General features: G+C 47.8%; 4 protein-coding genes across 4 annotated transcripts; 3 read left to right on the top strand and 1 right to left on the bottom strand.

The window, feature by feature from the left end:
• Window positions 1–1,755: 1,755 nt before the first annotated feature.
• On the bottom strand, window positions 1,756–3,839 carry LOC128723822 (protein artichoke-like). The gene has a single exon (XM_053817588.1). The coding sequence runs from the start codon at window positions 3,837–3,839 to the stop codon at window positions 1,836–1,838; it is 2,004 nt and encodes a 667-aa protein (XP_053673563.1). The 3' UTR covers window positions 1,756–1,835.
• Window positions 3,840–5,036: 1,197 nt separating this feature from the next.
• On the top strand, window positions 5,037–6,574 carry LOC128723821 (putative gustatory receptor 2a). Its single transcript, XM_053817587.1, has 6 exons — window positions 5,037–5,497; window positions 5,555–5,971; window positions 6,034–6,160; window positions 6,222–6,293; window positions 6,348–6,440; window positions 6,506–6,574. The coding sequence occupies exons 1-6, from the start codon at window positions 5,037–5,039 to the stop codon at window positions 6,572–6,574; spliced, it is 1,239 nt and encodes a 412-aa protein (XP_053673562.1).
• A 693-nt stretch (window positions 6,575–7,267) lies between these two features.
• Window positions 7,268–14,825, top strand: LOC128723820 (gustatory receptor for bitter taste 66a-like). The gene is made up of 6 exons (XM_053817586.1): window positions 7,268–7,701; window positions 8,418–9,221; window positions 10,450–10,591; window positions 12,684–12,752; window positions 14,463–14,552; window positions 14,700–14,825. The coding sequence occupies exons 1-6, from the start codon at window positions 7,268–7,270 to the stop codon at window positions 14,823–14,825; spliced, it is 1,665 nt and encodes a 554-aa protein (XP_053673561.1).
• A 2,892-nt stretch (window positions 14,826–17,717) lies between these two features.
• LOC128725287 (facilitated trehalose transporter Tret1-like) lies at window positions 17,718–20,937 on the top strand. The gene is made up of 8 exons (XM_053819019.1): window positions 17,718–17,763; window positions 18,633–18,999; window positions 19,376–19,568; window positions 19,634–19,790; window positions 19,876–20,096; window positions 20,201–20,401; window positions 20,461–20,526; window positions 20,785–20,937. The coding sequence occupies exons 1-8, from the start codon at window positions 17,718–17,720 to the stop codon at window positions 20,935–20,937; spliced, it is 1,404 nt and encodes a 467-aa protein (XP_053674994.1).
• Window positions 20,938–22,121: the final 1,184 nt, after the last annotated feature.

The raw sequence follows: 22,121 nt of genomic DNA, 5'->3' as shown, positions 1-22,121 counted from the left end.
TCGCGTGGTGGAAATTCACCCGATGAGCCCCATGATATTGATTTGTGCGTTTTTAGCCGTTTATATTTACCGATTAGTCCGGTAGAATCCAAACGCAACCGTTTTATGGTAACTAAAATCACTATCTTGCGAATCCAATTGCTACGAGGCATTGCGAAAAATGTCTATATCTACACACAGGAGAATCCACTTTAGATGCATTTTGTACCAACCGGTCCGATCGTTCGGTCAACCGCTTAGGCAGGAAGTTATTTCTTTGCTGTACGTTCCAATGCGCATAATTTATGGGTCAGCCCGCAAAAAAAAAAATAAAAACCTCCGGCTCGCGTTTCACCAGCACACGGGACCAGTTATGTCCTCTTCAGTTAGCACCACGTGGTTGTAACACGTTGCATACGGAGAGCGCCTGGAAAGGAGACGGGCCGTTTTGTTGGAATCCGCAGAAACAAATGGCTCCTGAAACGGTTGGGGTGAAAATTCGAACAAAACCACCCTCGGTAGAAATGGCTTTCTCTTTTTTTGCATTGGCCTCATGCCATGCAGTTCCTCATGCTTGTTTTGCGGGATTTTTTTTTTTTAGAAATCCACCCAACAATCGCTCAATCCTCGCGTTGCGCTGTGTAAAACCAAATCCAAATGTCCATTTTTCAAAACCCATCCCAAGCGACGAGCTTCTCGAAGATGCTTCCGTAAATCAGTTATTTTCTTGAATGAAAAGTACACGCGCACGGAAAACGATGTCACGTGACTGCACTGTTAAAAATCGCCCGACGATACGCGTAAATTTTCAAGACAAACATCACCTGCCAACTAGCTGGCCTACCCCACCGAGCGCGTGTATCGTCATAAATTGGGATGTCAATTATGAGCCTTTCCTTCCGCCCCGGTAACGCCATTTTACGTTGGCGAAAACACGCGCACCAATGGCGCAAGTGGCCGCACGAAATAATTAAACAAGGAAGCAAGCGAAAGCCCTCGCCGCGAAACTGGTGTATGCTTGCGCGAAGGCACCTTCCACCGGTGCAAACTTTATCGTCTAATGTCTTCCGATAACATTACCGCGGTAACGAGATTATGCCACCCACGCGGTGTTCCGGGCCTCGGGAGTTGCTGCTCAAGCCGACACCCCGGCCCTGGTGTGGGAGATATAAATTGATTAAAACCGACAAACTCGTAAAAGTTTGATGCAACATTGCTGCATGCATCGGTGTGTGCGAGAGACGCGGGCTCGATTTGAAAGTCAAATGCATCATCACCGCACGGTTTCGGTTTCCTGATCGATACGCAGGATGCAGCGCGTGGAAAACCGCTAACTCATTAGCGCTATGTCTGGGCGTTTCCTTCCGCTGGTGGCGTTTCTGCGAGCGCTTATGTATGGTGAACTATAGCATAAGGTGTTACAGTTTGGCCTCCTGTTCGTGATCAGTCAGCGGATGTTCAAAACGCTTGGATGAACTTCTCGAACGGTGCATTTTCCGGCCGAGATGCAACTGTTAAATCATGCTGCGAGTAACATAAACGGACCATACACTTCGTAAACCTTTAGTAAGTAATACACCAAAATGAATAAAATATCTATATTATTTCGAGCAATAAATCCCGTTCGTAAGCGATAAATAAATATTAATCAACAATGGTTGTATTTTTGTTTGCTCCGATCAATGTATTATATATCATATCGTAATTATTTGATAAGCTGTTTATTTATTGGGTTATTGATGAGTAATGTAAAGAATATAAAGTGCAACCAGAGGAGATCCTGAAACCATACACTGTTCGTTGCTCCATACAAAGAGACTCAACAGCTCCCATATTGTGAAGACTCTTCTGGTAAATCATATATCATTTTCGACCATCGTCGTCATGCTACTATCCCGATGAGTGTAACGCTTGCGCACGATGTCCAACGATCGACGGTTGGCTCTGAACAACGCGTAGACCAAAACAACCATCACCAAGCACACCATCACCAGCACCGCTACGATCAGTCCGTTGCCGTTATCCCGAGCCGTGCTATCATATCCACCCGAGTGCTGCCGCTCGTTTGAGGGTTGTGCGAACAAACCGGGACCTCCAGATCCAACGATGTTGCCAATCCACTGCTCGACACGCTTGCCAAGCATCGTCAGCCGTTCCGCATTTTCGCGAGCAAGCTCGAGCGCCTTATCTACCTTAAACGACTGCTCGTAGATCTTGAACTCGAGCGTTTTGGCGCTCAGCTCCTGCTTGTCGAGCGTCAGATTGTTCGCCGTCTCGATCATACGCCGGAGCTCGTCGTTCCCGACGGTGGTACTTCCGTTGGTGCGGTTGGATAGCAGCGCAAGGCGCACCTCGAACAACGACTGCCGCAATGAGTTGAGGTCCTTCTGCAGGATGAACTGATTCTGCGTAAGATCGTTCACCGTGCTTTCGAGCTGGCTAGTTTTGTTGCTAGCCGATGCGTGGTTTTCACTGAACCGACGGACATCATCGAGGACGCTCTGCAGCATAGCCTGCAGATCGTCGAAGGAGTCGTTTAGCAGGTGATGTGTCAGCTGGTGTACCGTACCGTTCAAGTTGCGAAGTGGGTTCTTGTCATCGTAACAGTACATACCCTTCACGTTCGTTCGATCTAGCACGTTCGACGAGTCCGACGGTTGGAACAGGACGATCGCATTCTCGTTGCAGTGCCGTATGATCTTTGAAAGGTAGGAGCAGTTGAAGTTGTTGTCTGTCAGCCCAACATTCACTAACGACGGAAAGATCCGCTTGAGGTGCTCGAACTCGAGCGCCTTCAGTCGGTTACCATCCAGAAAGAGCTGTCGCAGCTCCGTGGACGAAATCAGGATGTCGAGATCGAACCGATCGAGATTGTTGTAGGACAAATCTAAGTACGTGAGTTTGGTTTGCTGTGAGAAGGTACCGTGTTGCAGGTTTGAGATGAACGTCCGCTCTAACACGAGCCGTTCGAGATTGCTAAGCTTAGCAAGGCTTGTGAGGCTCAGCGGTCCGAGCGTGTTGTCCGTTAGATCCAGTTCCTTCAGCGATGCCAGCTGACCGATCGTATCGAAACTCGTAATGGAGTTGTTCCGCAGTCCGAGTGTGCGCAGCTGCATCTCTACCGGGCTATCTATCTGGATGCTGGAAATGCGATTGTTGTCCGCATACATCGTCTCGATCCAGCGCGATAGGTAGACGCGCTCCAGCGTGTTGTTGCTTACCCACAGTCTCTTTACTTTCACGTTCTCCAAGTTCAGCATGGTGATGTTGTTATAATTTAGCGAAATAAGTTCCAGCAAAGCGGTTGGCTGAGTCGTTCTATTCGTCGCGAAGGCACCCTCTTCGACGATGCTGATGAGGTTTTGATGCAGCAGAATGATCTCCAGCCGCGCATTGTTTCTGAACAGGTCCCTCTCTATCACCTGCAGCTCGTTGCTACCCAAAAAGATTTTGTTCAATGCTTTCAGCTTGGCAAACACGTTACCATCCAGCTGACGGAGCCTGTTTCCGGAAAGGTTCAGTACGACCAGTTCGGTTAGCGTGTTGAAGGCCGTGGGATCGATGATGCTAATGTTGTTCCATGCCAAGTCGAGTGTCCTCAGCGAATTCGCCCCGGAAAAGGCGAACCCGGGAAGCTCTTCAAGAAAATTCGACGACAAATTCAAGGTCTGCAGTCTACTTGCTTGATCAAGGCAGTAACGGTTGATGTGTTTGATGCCACAACCGGACAACGTCACATTATTCGCATTCGAGAAGGTATCAAATAACTTTTTGGGTACTTCAGCTAGTGAAGAGTTTGTAACTACTATTAGTTGCTTTTGGGTTGCATATTCACACTGAAAAATGACTTTTGATTCCATTCCCGCTTGGACACGAGTGAAAAGGGCGTATGACCCATAATAATCAATATGATAATTATTGCAAGAGTAATACTCAGGTTTAACTGTAGACTGTGCTTTTGTCGAACTAAGCGCGAAACTGAACCTGTTCAAAGTTGGAAAGTACAATCACACATTGCACCAAATGGGATCAAATTGCACGTTTTCCTTCGCACTTACAGCGCAATTGTCGCTAAGAGATGCTTTGCCGATGCCATGGCTGAGCGCGTTCACTACAACGTACGGCGTCTTCAGACACACTGCAACAAAATGGGCCGTAGCTTAGCGCAGCCTCATACGGTAGCTGGTGGGGCCGGTCTGTGCATTCGCGATAAGAAAACGTGATAAAATGTTTCCGCTTTCTGCTCGATTGTACCAACTTTAGCAACGCCGCTAATCATGACGTTCTAGAGGCTTGTCCGCACGATCGATGGGCTACAATGTCTCGAATTGAGTCATCTTTCGTTATGATGATGCCAACGCTTTGTTGATTGAATTAAAATATTTGTATTAATTTTTTTTTTGATATCTTCGTTTATTTCACTACAACTTGTCTACCACGCGAACTCAATAAATTAAAGCAATGATTTTGGAGACATGGATTTGTCAAAATCAGTTCTGCGGGGGGATGATGTAATTTAAGCGATGTTTGAAATCATTTAGATACTAAATAAATCTGCTTAATTCGCGTAAGAGCCATGCGATGCATTATCAAATGAAATGCATCTTATCTGTCTTCAACCCTTATCAATCTTATCATTCTCTTAACGTCATTCCGAGTTAAAGTAGCGTTGAGACGGGAATGTTTGATCGAAATTAAATTCAATTCATAATGTATGGGAGTTGTATTATCAGGCAGAACAATAAAAATCATGTCTAGACTTGCATTAGCCGGTACATTTGCAGTATCTTGTGTTTGTCAGTGGTTAAGAAATTACACTATGCCCAACCATCGGTTCAAAATCGCACCATAGTTCAACGTGGATGCATAATGCAACTATAAATATCAATGTTGTATTACATAAATGACAAATAAATGGATTTGACAACGAGTGCGTCGTGTGGGCTGAGCAATTAGCAGTTCATTCATTAACGCTGATTAATTGCTGCTGGTTTCATTAGCCATAAGAAACACGCACCAGATTAGTAGTGCACGTGTCGGCTTCAGATGAGGCCAGTATGAGGCTACAGACTGCGCTGGTCCCACTGTACGTCGTAGCGAAGGTGTGCTGTCTCAACGCCTTCACTTATCTCCCGCTGCAGCTCGATGTCTTGCGGGCCAAACGTTTTTCTGATGGCGTTCAACGTACCGGCCGAATGTTGGCGTTCTCCACCGTTGGCGTCCTCCACGCGATCGGGTGTTGTCTGGCGTATGCCACTTACCACGTCGTATCCTCGTTGGGACAATCGAGCAAACTAACCGACTCAAATTTAGTGCGAGTGGCGATCGACTTGAAGAATCAATACATCGGTTGCATCCTCGTGCTGGGTCTCGTGGCCGCTTTTCTATTTCGTCAGCCATCCTTCGACGCACTGTTCAGGACGCTGGTGCGAGTGGACAAAGCGCTACCGGTGATGGTTCAGGTGTCTGGGCAGCAAGCTGATGGCTCTACTTTGATCAACAACGCCGCATGGCTGAGGTAAGAACCGAAGGAAGCGAAACGATCTGTAACGGACGTAAACGTGTTGATCCTCAGGAACGTCTTGCTGATGCTGGTATTTGGAGTTGGCGTGAAGGCGGTCCTCGAAGTCAGCAATTGCCTCATGTACATCCGCGATAGTGGTTCACCATTCAGCTCGAACTGCTTGCTGCTTTGTATCGTTCCCCAGACGTTGTGTGTCGTGAGCGAGGTGCAGTTCGTGGCGTACACGATGCTGATCGGTGATCGGTTGCAGCTGATCAACCGATGGTTGGTACGGTTGCAACCGTCACTTGCATGTGGCAACGCAAACACCCATGCATCTCTGCGCCATGTCGTGCGCATTCACCGTGAGCTGACGAACGCAATTCGACTTCTCGATCGGTGTTTTGGTCTGCAGAACGTGATTCTGGTTCTCTACCAGTTTGTGACGCTCGTCGAACTGGGCTACAACATCTGTATGATGATCGTGCGGTACGTAAAGTGAGGATCAATCCATCTACCGCAGTTTTATCAGGCTTTTTTTCACATGACAGTTACGCTGAAGCTGAGGTTCAGCAAGGTGACTCCACGGAGGACTTGTTGGAAACCGCCTATTGGGTCGTTTGGTTCGTGCTGGAAATATTCGTTCTGTGCTACTTTAGCCACGCAACCATTGCCGAGGTAGTACCATCCCAACAGCCGTTTGTTGGTGATTCTCACACAAACACATCTCATTCAACAGGCTGAAGAAACCGCTCATTTGCTGGCGTTTCCCACGAGCTATGATTGGAGCCATCGTGGAGCGTTTCACGTGGTAAAATCATCCACCCTACGGGCTGTTCCGCATTTAACAGCTGCCCTTTTATAGGTTTCCCAAGAGCAGCTGGTATTTGTGAATCGCAGAACGTGCCTCACCGGTGGTGGTGGGCTGTTTCCGGTGGATCTAACGCTACTTCACGCGGTACGCACTCTGTGCTGCAAGCCAGCCGACACGGCGCTGTAGTTGATTATGTGGTTTCCTTTCAGATCATCGGAGCCACCACCACGTATCTGATCATATTGATTCAGTTTGACCAATCGTTCAACGGCAATTAACGCACATCGATAACGCAATCGAACGCACAGTGGGTTAGCTGGTCGGTGATGGCATGGGGAAGCTCTGCAATTGTGATTACGATCGTTTCATTCGAAAAAAACCATTCCTGAATGCCATAGCTTGTGTGCTCATAAGCGTCACAAGGGGCCACTCTTTGCGCTATCATACCTAAGGAGGTGATCAACATGCACCGTGCAAGAAAACTAACTGACCGAACGATGCATTGCAATATATTTTCCAGGAGAATCTAGCCGTTTTTTTGTTTGCTCAGTCCCAAAAGGTGCTAAAACACCCTGCTAATGCCATCAAAGGGTCGTGATTAATGCACTTCATTTTCTCATGCCATATAAAAGCACGTCCAATGACATCTAATGGAATTAAAATCACAGTCCCGCTGTCGCGAGAAATTCCAATCAAATTAACACCCACCATACATACATTATTAGCCCCATTGGAACGAACCCTTTCATGTTCGGTTAATTGCGTTCCTTTTGCGCGGAGGGCATTAATCATCCATGTCTCGGCTGCGGCGGTATCCACTGAGCACCCACTCGGATAGACGTGTTATAAGTGCGGTTTAGTATTGATGGCAAGCTTTCGTCCATAGCTAAGGCTCTCTCGCTTATCATTCGCGACAACACTCGACCCGTGTGACGTTAAACACCATGGTTTTCGATCCTTTAACGTCTAAGATGGTGACATCCTCGCGGCGTCAGTTCCTTCGGTGTTTTCGACCGCTGCATGCCCTCTCGGGGCTGTTTGGTTTGTGGCCGTTTGTGGTGGATGGAACCAAACCACATCTAGCCCGCTGGAGCATCCTGTACGCGTTGGCCATCGTCACCGGCTACAGTGTGTTTCATCTGTACATCAACTACTCGGATTCCTACGGCGTCGCGGCAGGTGATTCCAGTCCCACCGACGAACCACAGTCAGCGGAAGTGAACTTTGTATCAATGATCATCGACATCTACAACCGGTACTCGGGGCTGGTGCTGTTCTGGTTGCTGCACGGCCTTGCATTGGCCAGCCGTCAACCGTTCGCAGCCATCGTGACTGGTGTGCTTGTGATTGATGAGCAAATAGCCCGCCGGCTGTGCCTTACGCCGGACCATCCGCGCTGGTGCAGGTGAGAATGCGTTCATGATTGCATTAGTGCTGATTTCGATTACTGCCACGCGATTACGCGCGCTTTGCGTGCTTTAAATGTAGCGTGCGGGCTAAAACCGACACGTGCTAGGTGGGAAGTGCATTTCTGATGGGATGCACTTGCAACGGGCCAGTAGTTTGCTAATAACCTATTTGTGTTGCAAACGTGCTTGTTTTTTTTAAACCTAGCAACGCGTTATTGACCGTGGGGTTATTTGAATGTTCACTTTATTCTGAAAAATGTTTTTCCATTCGAAAGAGATGTTATCTCGCCTGGTTAAAACATTTTGCTAGGAAGCTATCGAATGGTCAATCAGACATCGCCCATATGCATTTCTGTGGCTTTACAATGTATTCAATTATTACGGTTAAAGGCAAAACCACAGACCGCGGCTACGAAAAAAGAGCATTTATCTCGCGAGTGCTTTATAACCGCGGATTGAATTTCGCACAAATGGAATACAAATTAAAAAGTTATTTTCATTTTTCAATTAATACAACAAGGATCAGATATAAGCCTCGAAGGCATACTTGATGTTGTAATTTTAACAACGACCATGGAAAATTGAAAAATGAACATAGAGGAAAACGAAACCTAACTGGTTAATGTGGGCAGTGCAATTGCGTTGTGATCGAAACGTGAAGTTGAAAGAAGTGACCATAACGCCTCCACCAATGCCTGTTTAATCCGTCCAGATTCGTTTGTCTGCAAGTGGCCTTCACCTTCCTCGCCATCGGTTTCTCCGAGTGGTACAACTGCATCATGTACATGAGCGACTTCATCCCGGCGTCCGAGTACTGCATCTTCCAGTGCTACATAACGATGCTGACCAGCTCGACGGTCGAGATCCAGTACATGGGCTTTGTGAGCTTGATTAAAAATCGCCTCCAGCTGATCAACGAGCTGCTGGTCGAGCTGACCGAGTACGGAACCGAGGAAGAGCAATCCCGCTTCGACCGCTTCCGACCGGTCAGCCTATCGACGACGGAGTTTCTGGGTGAAATCAGTTCCGCGCACTCCCAGCAACCGCTCGCAGCACGTCCAAGCGATAATCCTCGCACAAGGGCTCGCCCGTTGACGGAAGACCCCAACCGAGATGGCCCATCAATCCCCCGGGGCGATTGGCAGTGGCATAAAATCATGCGGCAACAGCAGCATAAAATAATTACGGTCAACCAGGCGCCTCCACCAAGGCCACAGCAGATTCGGGCGCACGATCAAGCCCACACGCCCACCGGAAAGGGTGACGGTACCGGGGTCGATGGAGTGGTGCCGGGCCAATTTCCGCTGCTCGTCGCCAGCCTGATGCATTCACAATCGAAAGCGTGCGAGCACATCAGAATGAAAATAATTAATGACATAAAAAATGTATACACACATTTGCATTTATTATCGCTGAATATTAATAAAGCGTACGGGGCGCAGTTGATTTTCATTCTGATGACGCTGTTCGTAACGCTCACCACGCTGCTCTACTACTGCACCATGAAGCTATTTCGGTGAGTTTCATTCCCGTTCTACTATGCGTATGCTTTTTTTTTTCGTTTCGTTTTGCCTCTCCTTCCCGCAACGCCCCTACTGCAGCCCGGTGCATCGAGTTCCGTTGCTTGCAATTCGGTGCCTCCCGACTGTGGCGACCGTTAAACCGGGCATAATGGCGAACGATTAAAAAGCAAATATGCGCTAAAAGAGCGTGGGCTGGCAAAAACGAGAGCGTACATGTCCATTTCAGGCGAACGTTCGCAGCGAGTCGAAGCGATGAGTTATCTGCCCTTGGCCGAACGTGCAGTTCCTTTAATCTCTTGCATGCATTTTTTTGTTTTGTTTGTTCGTTCAGTTCTCCACCAAAAGCTGTGCTTGAAAGAGGATAGAAGCAGAAAATTGAGTTGTCCATAAACTGCGCGTAGCTTAAGAAAATATTTCGCTCTCCGGGAGATCGATGAATAATTAAAAAGATAAATATACCTTCGAAAATTGCTTGATAACCCCGGCAGAGGCAATTTAATTTATGTCCCAGATTTCCTACGCGAAAAAGCGATATACTTTTCTAGTGTGATTTACAAACCCTAGCTCTCGAGTTGAGGTTACAAAACCTGTTATCATATAATTTTCATCTGCAATGTTCTTTCATAGTTCCACAAGTTAAATATAAGTGTAAAATATTTCTATATCGTACTGTGTGTGTGTGTTTATTTTTTCATCCGTATACATTCTGCACTAAATGTCTTACGAGTGTAGGTCATCAAAGTTAGCACAGTCTTTGTTTAAAATATTGCACAGTTTGTGGCATTGTGCCAAAATATGACCAATGGTAGTAGAATGCCATTCCATAAGTCATCAACACGGTCATGTTTTTGCAAACGACTTCCTCCCAGCGATCATTTTTAGATCACTGGCCATTTTTTACATGCGTGGCCCTAGCGCGACATCAGCAGGCAGCATTCATCTCGTAGTTAGTGCACCATCGCAAAGCTACCACGCATAGTGAGGCATTAAGCTGCATTCATAACTTTCCATCCGTTTCGTTCTCGCTCTTTTTCGAACGTCCATCTCCCCATCCTCCTCGCCAAACATGCACATCCATTTCCGGCTCGATCGCTCGACCCGGTTCGGTTCAATTGCCACTGGTGCCATCGGTTCCGGCAAAACGCATCGCGCCATCGGCCCATCAATACACCGAAACCGAAAACTCATCTCCTCACGCGGTTCCGAGTCCCGAGCGCGCAGGATGCTCTGGTTGGGCCAGCGGGCATCGTACAGCGATTTGATTACGACCTTCTGGAAGGTCTTCAGCACGCTCTCGTGGGCCTGCATTTCGACGTTCCGCATCCTGCGCATCTGCAGCGTGTGTAATTCGGCAAAAAACGAGGTAATTGAGCAAAAACATCCAACCCAGTGGCCAAACCCGCACCGGATCTGGGTGTGTTCGAGGATATAGCTGTGTGTGTGTGTGTGTGTTTTTTTTTCATTTTCGTTTCATCCGTGGAAGGGTTTTTGGATTTAAATTCACGAACCATGATGGATGCGCAACGGCACCGGGATGCATTTTTGCGCTGCCACCCGAAGCGTCGGTGAGTCCCGAGGTGCCAGAATCGGGCACATGCATTCGCAGGACGTTCTGCAAACCGAGTGCACCGCCTGCACCGGGTGCACAAATCACTGCGTCCGGGCGGATGCATGGTTCGCATCCCTTTCGAACCGGTTTCGACAACAGACGAACGCCGTGTTTCGATGTATGCAAAGATATGCTAATTAAGTGACACCCGGCAGAATAGCTAACTGGGAATAGGTGCCGTGTTCGGGAAACGCTTCCTAACACTAAGCTGACTCTCTATCTCACTCGCTCTCTCTCTCTCTCTCTCTCTCTCTCTCTCTCTCTGCCTCACTAGCTTTGCTGCAGCATAATTCTTTGCTCTCGGGGCACCATTCAAGCCCCAGTCCTATTGGCCACACCAGAGTCTATTGGTTTTGTAAAACAGCAAGCCCAGAAAACACTCTGCCACATGCACGGAGCTCGTTCTGATAAGCGTATCGGTTGCACCCGGGCAAGTGGAATTATTTAGCATAACGAGTGCACAAGCTGCACGCACGGACATTTCCGCTTCCGTTTCCGGTTCGATGCGAAAGTAACGCAACCCTTCTTGCCAGCTTCAGGGCCAGAGAGCAAAATTTTTGTTTCGTAGCGGAAACTTTCAATCCTTTTTCGAGGCTAGCTCGGGCTATCCTTTCTGCCCCGAAAAAGTAACGAAATCCAATTTTTGGTAAAGTTATGGCAAATCTGATCCAAACACAAAACCACCATAAGTTAGCGGGAAAATAAACGAGCACACACATGCTTCAAACTTCCCGGGACAGACACAACAAGTTACTCGCTTGAAATAGAAAACCAACGCAAGAACTTGAATCCCCGGTCACGGTCAAGGGCCCGATGCCTGGCTACAAAAGCTCCAGCACGACGATGCGCAAAGCATTCCTTTATTATAATGATCACGCCCTCTCATTTATGCCATCGTTTGCCTGGCGATCCAATAAAAATAATTATAAATAACTACGTGAATAATAAATCAGCGGGCAGATTGTTTGCACTATAAAACTGATTGCATTTTCGTTTGCATTTCAATGACAAATTAAGTAGTTCCACAAATGGCCCCTTCCGCGGGACTCCGCTCTCTCCTGGCCCCTGGGCCCCCGTAGTACAGGTACATTTTTAGGTCGTTTCGTTCAGCTTCGTCCCCATTTCGCGTTCTCCCGGCGAACATTCCGACATTCGCCCGTTGATGAAGCATTCGCCGCGCGATACGTGATGCAGGGAAGGGAATGTCGTAAAAAACACGATCGCTTTTAAAATTCACAGCGCTGCTCGGAACATTTGCAACCGCCCGAGATGCCACTTGTTTGATAAAAATACTTTTTTTTTCTGCATCCTTTAAGCCCCCATTGGGTTACTTTTGATGTTTTTTTTTCCTCACAGCGAAAGATATTTGCGCGCCAATATTATTTCAACTGAAACCATCGAACAGCTCGCTCTTTCAATGCAAATATTTTGTCCCACACTAGATATGTTGGAGTGTGGGTGGGAATGCACGTGTGTGGGTGTTTTGGGGGGATTGTTTTTTGTACGGCACACTCCTTTATTGATCGAGCGCGCGTTCGTATAGAAATATTATTCCAAAACCAGTCCCCCACAACGACACGCCATCCACGTCACTTGAAAGACGGCTCCGGACGTTTCGGTGGCCGAAAATGCAGGCACATAAATCCCACCGTAACCCCCGTTACTGCCACGCAATCTCCCCTTCTCGTTTGCCGGCGATCGGTGGACGGTTTTTCCATGCTCTCACTCCGATTCATTATCGCCCCGAACGCCCACATCCTGCCGCATGCCCACCCACACACAAAACCAAACCATGGACCACACGGCGATGGCGTTGCAACATTTTGTCGACGACGGTCGACGGTAGGCACAAAAAATCGGCAGCCTGGTGCACGGGCTGGGTTGGAAAACGCACTGCACCGACACGAGATCGTTGGTAAGTGGGGAAGGGGTGGAAAAATGGGGTGGCAAACCAAAAAAAAAAAAAAATAACGGGTGCGTAGAAAATTGTGCGTTCACTGCACGGGGAGCTTTATGTCCTTTTTTTATGCACTCTCTGTCAGTCTTTCTCTCTCTCACACACATGCACTATTCCTCTCTCTCACTCTCTCTCTCTCTCTCTCTCTCTCTTTGTTTCACTCGGTTTATTCGTGCACATTCCAAGTGGAACCACAGAAACGCACGGGCACAATTGTCACTCAGGAGGAAAAGTTATGTTTTTAATATGGCGTGGCATTCGGGTGACCCGGATTTTGACAGCCAGGTTCGTGGCCCAGTTCGACCATGCGTTCGCGTTTCACACGCCCAGTGCACGCCCGCTGCACTTCGGGTGCATGTGCAACGACAACCGCACAGGTCGTCGGGCACGCCTTCGCGCCCCCTTCCGATGAGGGCAGGCAATTTGCATTAGAATGCACCGCCCGGTCGTGTTATGAATTATGTAACGCCCCCATTGTTGCAACTTTCCGGTAAATTGATTCGATATCCGTCTTTTTGTGCCCGCACCGACTGGAGCTGGTCCGCTGGAGCTGGTGTGGCTTTCGAGGGTGCAAGCAACCACGCCGAACGGGCGCGATGTGAATTGTTTCACACGACGGTGGCGATGATTTGTGGTCAATATTGGGACGTGAAACCAACCCAACTAGGTGGGTGGACATGGTACGCGGATGTGCACGAAACGGGACACATGGAGTGGTTTATGCAGCCGCTTCTATTTGCTAATGAATGGTCATAATTTCCTCCCGTACCGGAACCCGGCGACCGGACAACTGACCCACACCGTTTCTTGGCCTGTTGTTGGTGGTCGTTTTCGTTCGGTGGAGGGTTTTTACCGTTTTGTTTTTTTCGGTCCATGAGATGGTGACCGGATGCGGACCGCAGTGGTATCGCACTCAGGAAAATGACCCCCTATTATGCGCAGCACATGGTTAACAGCTTATTTTGCGATTCGGTGGCTCGTTTCGTGGGGCCCGATCAATGGAATCGTCCAACGCTGGGCACTGGGGTTTTCGTTCCGGTCCACTTATGGAAATTACTCGCATTGTTGCTCTTAATTTTTGAATCTGCTTGCTCGATCTGGGGCAAGTATTAATTATCCTTAATACAAATGGCTAGTTTATGTTTCTTTGGTTTAGTATGAGGATAGCTTTCAATAAAAATATTTGAATACGAATTACGATTATTTTCGAAAAACAATTCTAATGACAAATGACAATAATTCTTTCTGCTGCGCTTTTAAGTCAAAAAAACTTTTTTATTTAGTTGTAACGAATATATGTCGTGGCTAAGATAAAAACCCATTCATTTATTGATTCCATGGAGTATTTAGATGGATGTGAATGTTGATTTTTATTTCAAATACCGACGCTCTTTCACATGCGGTTTTTAATCCTATGTTCACACTGTCGTGAAAAAAAATGTGTTTTATCCCATAGCAAAATTGCACCATTTATGCTTTTCCTGTACATTCCATTGGTAGGATCCTGACGGAGAGCTTTGTTATTATGCACGCACACAAAACCAATTAGCGCACTGACGATACGGGGAAAATTCGCCCGATGCTTCGAAAGCGAGAAACTAATCTCCCACGCGCACAACTATTCTATTTTGCACGGTTCACGGCGCATGGCAACCCCTCGCAAAACAGGTGCGGATCCTTTCGTTGCAGCTGCAGCAGCAGCGGATCGAATTCACCGCCGGTGGCCTATTCACCATCGATCATGGGCTAATGTTTAATGTGAGTATTAGATTCCGCGCGTCCTGGGGTGCTCCCGGGGAAAATCTGGCGCCCGGCCAACCGGCGCGGGATCGTAAAATATTTACCATCTGTAATTGTTTTCGTACCTCGCGCTCTATCCTCATCCCTCCGATCTCCTCGTTCTAGATCGTCGGGTCGCTCGCGACGTACCTTCTGATATTGATACAATTCGATATAGCGCAGAACGGAGCGAAGTGGAAGTCAGATCCGGCACCCTCGACGGACAGTTTGCTTGCACGAGAACTTCAGTAGCGGTCACCAACACCCAACACCACAAGCACCAGCGTCAGGCACCCGTGATAAACGGTCCCGAGGATCAAAGCATCATTCGCATCGGAATTCATAATCTATACAAACCCACCCCCGGGCAGGGGGTCTTTGCGTTGCAGCAACTCGCCTGTTCCACCCCCTGTTTTCCCGTGTTGTACGGGTGTGTGTGTGTGTGTGCGTAAACTATTTGTTGTTCGTCCAGAAATACCGGCACCCGAGCGGTCGCAACAAGAAGCGGCGTACGTCCCGCTGCGCCACGGCACCACAAGCCGCATGAACATTGTGGTGGATTTAATCTCGATGATAAACGTTTGACCTGTGTTGGTTGCCTTTCATCTTGCCCCTGTAGCTGGGTGCCATTGATATGGCAGCCTTGGTTCCGCGGGCGGCAAGAAGGCGAAAGCCGACGCTGGCCTGCTGGCGATGGAGGCGCCCAGTGTTTTAAGCGACGGCAATTTATGTGGAATGTTTTGAAGAAGTTTCGAATGCCCCGAGACGTCAACGGTATTACATTTTACGACAATGGATTTATTGCATAGCGCGTGGCGCTTCCAAGGAAAGGATCGTGTCTCTTTTGTCGGTGCCATTTGAGTTGAATGTCCTGGGAAAAAGCCGTCCGTCCAAGCCGACCGCCCAGTAGAGAAAGCAGAAAATGGGAGAAAAAATTCTACGAATTGGTACGTTTCGCACCATGCTCGTTATGAGTGTGATAAATGTTCATTGCACTTATAATTAGCTGGTATTTAAGACATTTCTTGAAGCATTTTAAATGAAATAAACCAATTTATGGCAATTATCGAGTATTCATCAGTGTACTTTCTGCTTGTTATCGATTTTTCTTTCCATCATATCGAACCAGCACTTGTTGTCACTTTGCTAAAACAAAGGCCATTAAAGCGAGGTTTATTTCTCCCGACTCGGCAGCTTCCTGTTATCACAACCAAACCTCAATTCCCTTCAATGCACCCGCAAACAATCCAATTAATTTCACTCATTCATTCGTTCCACCTCAATCTCGACTAGAAGGGATCACATTCCCAACTAGAAAGCAAGAAGAAAAAAAACTCTAACATACCGATCTGCCGGTCCACCATTGAAAACGAGTTAATTTAGTTGCCACGGCTGCTCCACGCGTCACAACGCCGGTACACATGTACGTTCCGAGCATACACTCACACACGCCATAAATCATCATGCGAGCAGCTCACTTTCGCACCCGATAAGAGTCCGTGAACCCTCGGTTCAGGGTGGCGCAATGCCAACCATCTCGAAGCATTCCGGAAGCCGACCCGTTCCGGTCCGGGGCGCGAAGACACCAAGGAGCATCGGAAAAGCATCATAAAAATTAGTGCTAACGCGCTGCCCCGGTAGCATAATTAATTATGTTTTATTGTTATTGCCGATAGAAAACGGGCCTTTCTCCGGTTGCTTGTGGCTTGATTGGTGCTGTGTCCGGCGGTGAGCTGGCCAGATGCATAAATCGAACCGTCAAGTGGCCGTGAACTGTGATCCACCATAATTAACTCGCCACGGGAAACCATTTCCATACATTACAGTTAGCGTACGGTCGGGTACATCTGGCCGACGAATTTAATCCGAATCAATGTAAAATAAAAGAGTACTGTGTCTAAAAGAAAACACATGCCTACAGTCGCTAGGGTTGTCATTGACGAATATAAGTGGACACATAAATACCATTAAAGTTGACCATTCGAAACTACTCTAGGGGAAAAGCCATACAAACAATGCCTTACATCGATGTAATTTGGTATGGCATGGCGAACATACGCTGTATTCATCAAGCTGCCGCTATCATCCGCCAGAGGGACTCACAGCGTAAAACATGAAAACAGCCAGTAGGCTGTGGGTTCGTAACCAGGATAGAGAGAACGTACATGTAATCCATGTTTACAAGCTGTTAAAAGTGAATTAGAACCGTTGAACCTTCAATTAAACAATAATATGCATTATAATAAATCAAATAATTACTGGCTTCATCTTCAAACTATATCCAACAAGTAGCATTCTAAGTTCAATTGCTTAGGTTTAGAATGGCCGTAACTCAATGAAAAAGGAGCTTTTTCTCTAATACATCTTGTTTAATCATCAGTATAAACCATTAAAAACAAACAAATGTACATACTCTATTGAAAATCTATGGAGTCTTTTAAGCGGACGTGTTGACACACGAATATCAAGAGCGCAAATGCACACAGCTTAGTTTCATTTATAGCTTCAGCATCAACAGCAAATTAAATTATAATCATGTCGCGATTCATTCTTCACAATTCTCCGCCATCGCTTTGACATTTTAATTTAAAATCAATGGAGATAGCATCCTTCAAATGCGTACACCCTGCAATGATGTTTCATTCACACGAACGCCTCCCGCTAATGAAAAATCACCCGCTGACGGCCTGTCGACGCATCCTGCGGGAGCGATCATGAACAGCGGTGCGTCCTGTGACGCTGACGATGATGCCCCGCAAAAACAGCACCCAGCCTGTCCGGGCATATGTCAGAACGGGGTCGGCTTCCGTGACGGCTCGCTGAAGCCACCTAGCCGCCTGCCGGCGCATAAATCAACGCCCACCCCACGACACGCGAATGCCGCACCAAACAAGCCCTCCCGGGTGCGTGGTCGTGTGGTCCCACACCGCTTTATCAGGACAAACACGGGCCAATCTGATAGCGCCCGGGATGGCCTATCCTAGACTCCGAGCGAGTCGCATCCGAAAGCCCGGCCAGTCCGAACGGCGCTTTCCCAGCTTCCGCGTGTGCCCGACAGTGTCCCAGTGGACCCGCGAGCACTTTTGCCCCCTCGCTGTCGGTCTCGAGTGCTCATTACCCCGTGATAATCCACCCCAGCAAGGGATGGCGCGTGTGAGCGTGCTGCGGCAGTACATGGCCAGCGTGTTAGGTGCGTTTTGTGTGGCCACCGGTCCGGACATGACAGGAACAATTTGTGACTTAATAGGCCATGTAATGGGCCATTTTCGGGCCCCCGTTACGCTGAGCGGCGAGTATGAATTGAAATCCGGCCAGCTGGTGTGTAGGTTTTCTGGCGGGTGTGTTTGATTGAATTGGTCTCCAACAAACGAGAGCAAACGTCCTTTTGGACTGCCCGAACGAACACCAAGACCAAGGGGAGATTTAGTAAACCACCTCGGCATGAGAGCAAGATTACTTCTCTCAGTCCCGTGAGGCCCGATGGGGCTGACTTTGGCTCGGGTTTTCCAACCACCATGAATGCTTTATGGCATTCTAGCTCCTGCAGCAAACATCGGCCCACAGCACAAAGCCATAAATAAACGAACGCGCTTACTTATGCATCGCTTAATATCGGTGCAGGTAATCCGGGGTGGAACGAACCGCCCGGTGTGTGGGGTTAAAAGTTGCATAAACTAAATCGTATGCACCCGGGCGCAAGGTGCATTGCGATCGTTGATTGAAGCCCCGTCCGTTTGGTGAGCCGTGCGGGTTTCATGCGGGGATGATTTACATTTTAATTATGTATCCCGGTCAACCCCTTCGGCACGGGCACAGGCTTGGATTTGAGATCAGCCGGTGATACAGCGGTTTATTACCCACCCCAAATTCTAGCGCTCGCATCTGCTCTCGCGCCTTATCGCGTACCGGTTGCTAAGGAACCTCGCGCGTTGCCGTAAATTTAATTGCTCCGATAAGACAACGTTTGCCACTGGCCGGCTTCTGGTTTTGGTTCCCGCGGCCGTTTCTGCTCGTTCTCGTGGGATGGGATGCATTTTCCGTCTGATTTTCCTCCCGCAGTGAACCTGCTCGGTGTCAGCTATGGCACGATCAGTGGCTGGACGTCTTCGGCACTGCCCATGCTGCAGGGATCCACGGAAAACCCGCTGGCATACGGGGCCATCACGATGCATCAAGCGTCCTGGATCGGTGGCATGCTGTGTCTCGGTGGTATCGTGGGAACGTTCGTGGGAGGAGCGATCGTTGAGAGACTCGGAAGAAAGTGGACGGCTTGGATAGCTGGATGGCCACTTGTAGCCTGCTGGGGCATGATCATTGTGGCTAACCATCCTGGGTACCTAATGGCGGCCCGGTTTCTTGGTGGATTGTCCGGTGGCATCGATTTCGTCGTTACACCGCTCTACGTCGCGGAAATTGCGTCCACAAGGTAAGCCTAGGAGGATGCATACTCTCAAGAAGTCATTTTTCTTTGCCGGAGCATGTAAGATTCAATAACAGATAGACACTTCCTTTTGGTGTGGTTAATTTTATTCTTTCAAACTTAGTTTATAATGACAACTATGATTCATAAATCCAAATAGTAGCATTTTAAAGGAGTATTACCTTTTTTTCCACCAAGGATGTGTCTTGAAATGTAGGCATCTTAAGGACTTGATTGTGAAATTACGTTCTCCCTAACACCACTCAAAATGGAGTACCTTCAATCCACAATGAACAATATCTTCCTCACAATAACTGTTATGTTAATTACATTTCTCCTTAGTGCTTGGCAACGGCTCATTTTCTCCTTCTCTTTCTCGTAGCCATCGAGGCGCGCTGTCCTCAATTCTCATGCTGTCCTGCTGCGTCGGTGTGGTTATCGCCTACGTAGCTGGAGCCTTTCTGCACTACTACGTCATTCCGTGGGTCTGCATCACCGTACCGGTGTTCTTTCTCATCACTTTCTGCTTCCTACCGGAGTCTCCCTCGTATCTCGCCAAGGTGCACCAACTGCAGGTACTCCCACCGAATCATACAACCCGCTAGGTGTGCACTTAAACCCGTACTCGTTACCTTTCCAGGCCGCCGAATCTTCACTCCGATATTTCCGCGGCATTCAGTCAGAGAAGGATGCTGTCACAGTGGAAGAGTACGTCCGAGAGCTTCGCCACCTTCACCAGACGCCCACTGGCTCCACAGCATCGAAGGAATCGTCCCAGCTCGCGTGGAGTGATTTTGGTGAACATTCCATTAACCCAATTTCCGAGCCGACAAACTTTTCAAAACGATGGTTTTTTGATTTTTCTTTTTGTTCCGTTTCCAGCCACATGGCATTCCCGGCGAGCTTTCGTCATCTGCGGGGCGTTGATGGCACTCAATCAGTTCTGTGGCAACTTCTACCTGCTCAACTACGCCCAGTCGATGTTTGACGAGTCCGGTTCCGGGCTGAGTCTGCCGGCGAGCCATTCCGTCATAGTGGTGGGGTTGATTCAGCTTGCCGGCTGCTACGTCTGCACGCTCATCGTTGATCGTGCTGGCCGGAAGGTACGACCAACAGTCGAGGGTTCCGAAGAATGCAAGCAACCGTCGAACCGCCCCTGGTTGGTGTTTAATATTTTCATTTCATTTTCACGAAAAAAAAACCCCAGATCCTGCTGGTCATATCGTCCACCGGGATGGCACTCGGACAGAGTGTCTTCGCCGTGTACTGCTACGGCAAGGAACTGGGCCACGATCTGTCGTCGTTCGGTTGGCTACCGTTAGTCTGCTTCTCGGTTGTAATTTTCGTCGGCACGCTGGGTGTCGGGACGTTGCCATTCGTCGTGCTGGCGGAAATAATGCCTCAGAAGGTAGGCCGGTTTGTACAGCTGTCGAGTGTTGTTTCTGATGTATTCTGTGCGTTTCGTAGATCAAAGGATTCGCTACCACGTCCTGCATGGCGGCCAACTGGGCGCTTGCATTCGTTGCGTTGAAGGTGAGAGCTAGCTTGTTTTATAACCCATTCCTTCATATTTCTTAATACTTTAAATGCATTGTGATTTGTATAAGCTCGATTTTTTTATATATTAAAAAATATGTTCCAATTCCATAACACGTTTCTATTTGAACAACGGATTTATTAGCTTTTTATGGCATTTGAATAGTTTTATCAACTCATTAAAAAGGCATTTATGTTCATAATTTTAATTAATACATTTTCTGTCTCATATTCTACCCTTTTCTACATTTTCAGTACTTCTCAACGCTCGGCATTCTCCTCGGTATGCACGGAATTCTCATGTTTTTCGCGCTTTGCTCACTTTCCGGTGCCCTCTTTGTCATGCTCGTGATGCCGGAAACCAAGGGGAAAACCTTCCAGGAAATACAGCAAATGATGCAACAGTAACCGATTGCACCGGAAATTGGCAACGCTAGGGCTGCTACCACCGCCAGATGCAACCTCTCACACTGTACTCACGGGGACAACAATGCGGAAGTAAATAAAAGCGAAATCCAATCAAACCCAATCAATGACGTGTTTGCCGTGGCTGACGAACAAACCGAAACACTTTGGGTCTTCCCCCCCGAAAGGCCGAACCGTTCTTATCACAAGCCATTGCGAGTAGGCCGTCCAGTCACGTTCCGCTGATTCGTTAATTATCGTTTTGATGGGCCCTTTTTTCACTGCTAACATCCTCGTTTGGGGGCGATTTTGTTTCATGCACCAAAAGCAACACCGTCAACGGCGATTCATTGTCGCTTAATGAGTACTTAATTCGTTAGAGCAAACATCGCGGCAGACACACGTGACTCGACTGCCGATTCGCAGGGCAGCAAAAAGCCAAACGAGGGTTGAGTTTGCTAAAGTGGCTGCTATGGTAATACCGTAAATTTAGCTTTAAGCCCGAGCCACAACCAGTAAGGAATTGGTTGTGCTTCTTTGTCGGTGAAGTTGCTGGAGAACATTTACAATAAAAAAATGGCTTTAATGTACTTCACTCGCTTGTTGCTAAAGAAAAAATGTAGTCACCATTTTATTGGTAAATATGACGATAAACGCGTATTGCCAACTCATCATAAACCGACAATCATTTTCTCCCCTTTTCCTTTTATCGGTTATGGAGACAACAGGCTATTGGCAACAACTTTAAGCACTTTAAACGATGATTTCTTAGCAAAACAACTTTGTAGATTACTATGTTTCCATTAGGGTGCAACATTGTCCAAAAGTCTGACGGTGCAATTCTATAAGCCCTTCATAACGAGATCCGGCACGATTCGGAAGTACAACTACCAAGAAAATCTACAACATTTCATCTACAATTTATCGTACGGCAACAGTTTGTAACGATAAATTCGAACCATTCGTTTTCAATAAGCGGTCCTCTCATTTGAATTACGGTGCGCTTTGCCACGAGCCAACTGGTCCGTGTGAAAGACCATCCGCCTCCATCGACCATGCCGCAGCTTTCGAAGAAGCTTTCGGCACCAAGAAACGAGCCAATATCGTTGATATCGGTAAACGATACGATTTCTGACCTTTCCTGTTTGCCAAGCTTGCCACCGTCAGCCCTAGCTTGTTAACTTACA

The sequence above is a fragment of the Anopheles nili genome, chromosome 3 (assembly GCF_943737925.1).
Source record: "Anopheles nili chromosome 3, idAnoNiliSN_F5_01, whole genome shotgun sequence".
In the NCBI taxonomy this organism is placed as follows: domain Eukaryota; kingdom Metazoa; phylum Arthropoda; class Insecta; order Diptera; family Culicidae; genus Anopheles; species Anopheles nili.
Note: the sequence above shows the minus strand (reverse complement) of the source record. Positions and strands in the feature narration are given on the sequence as shown.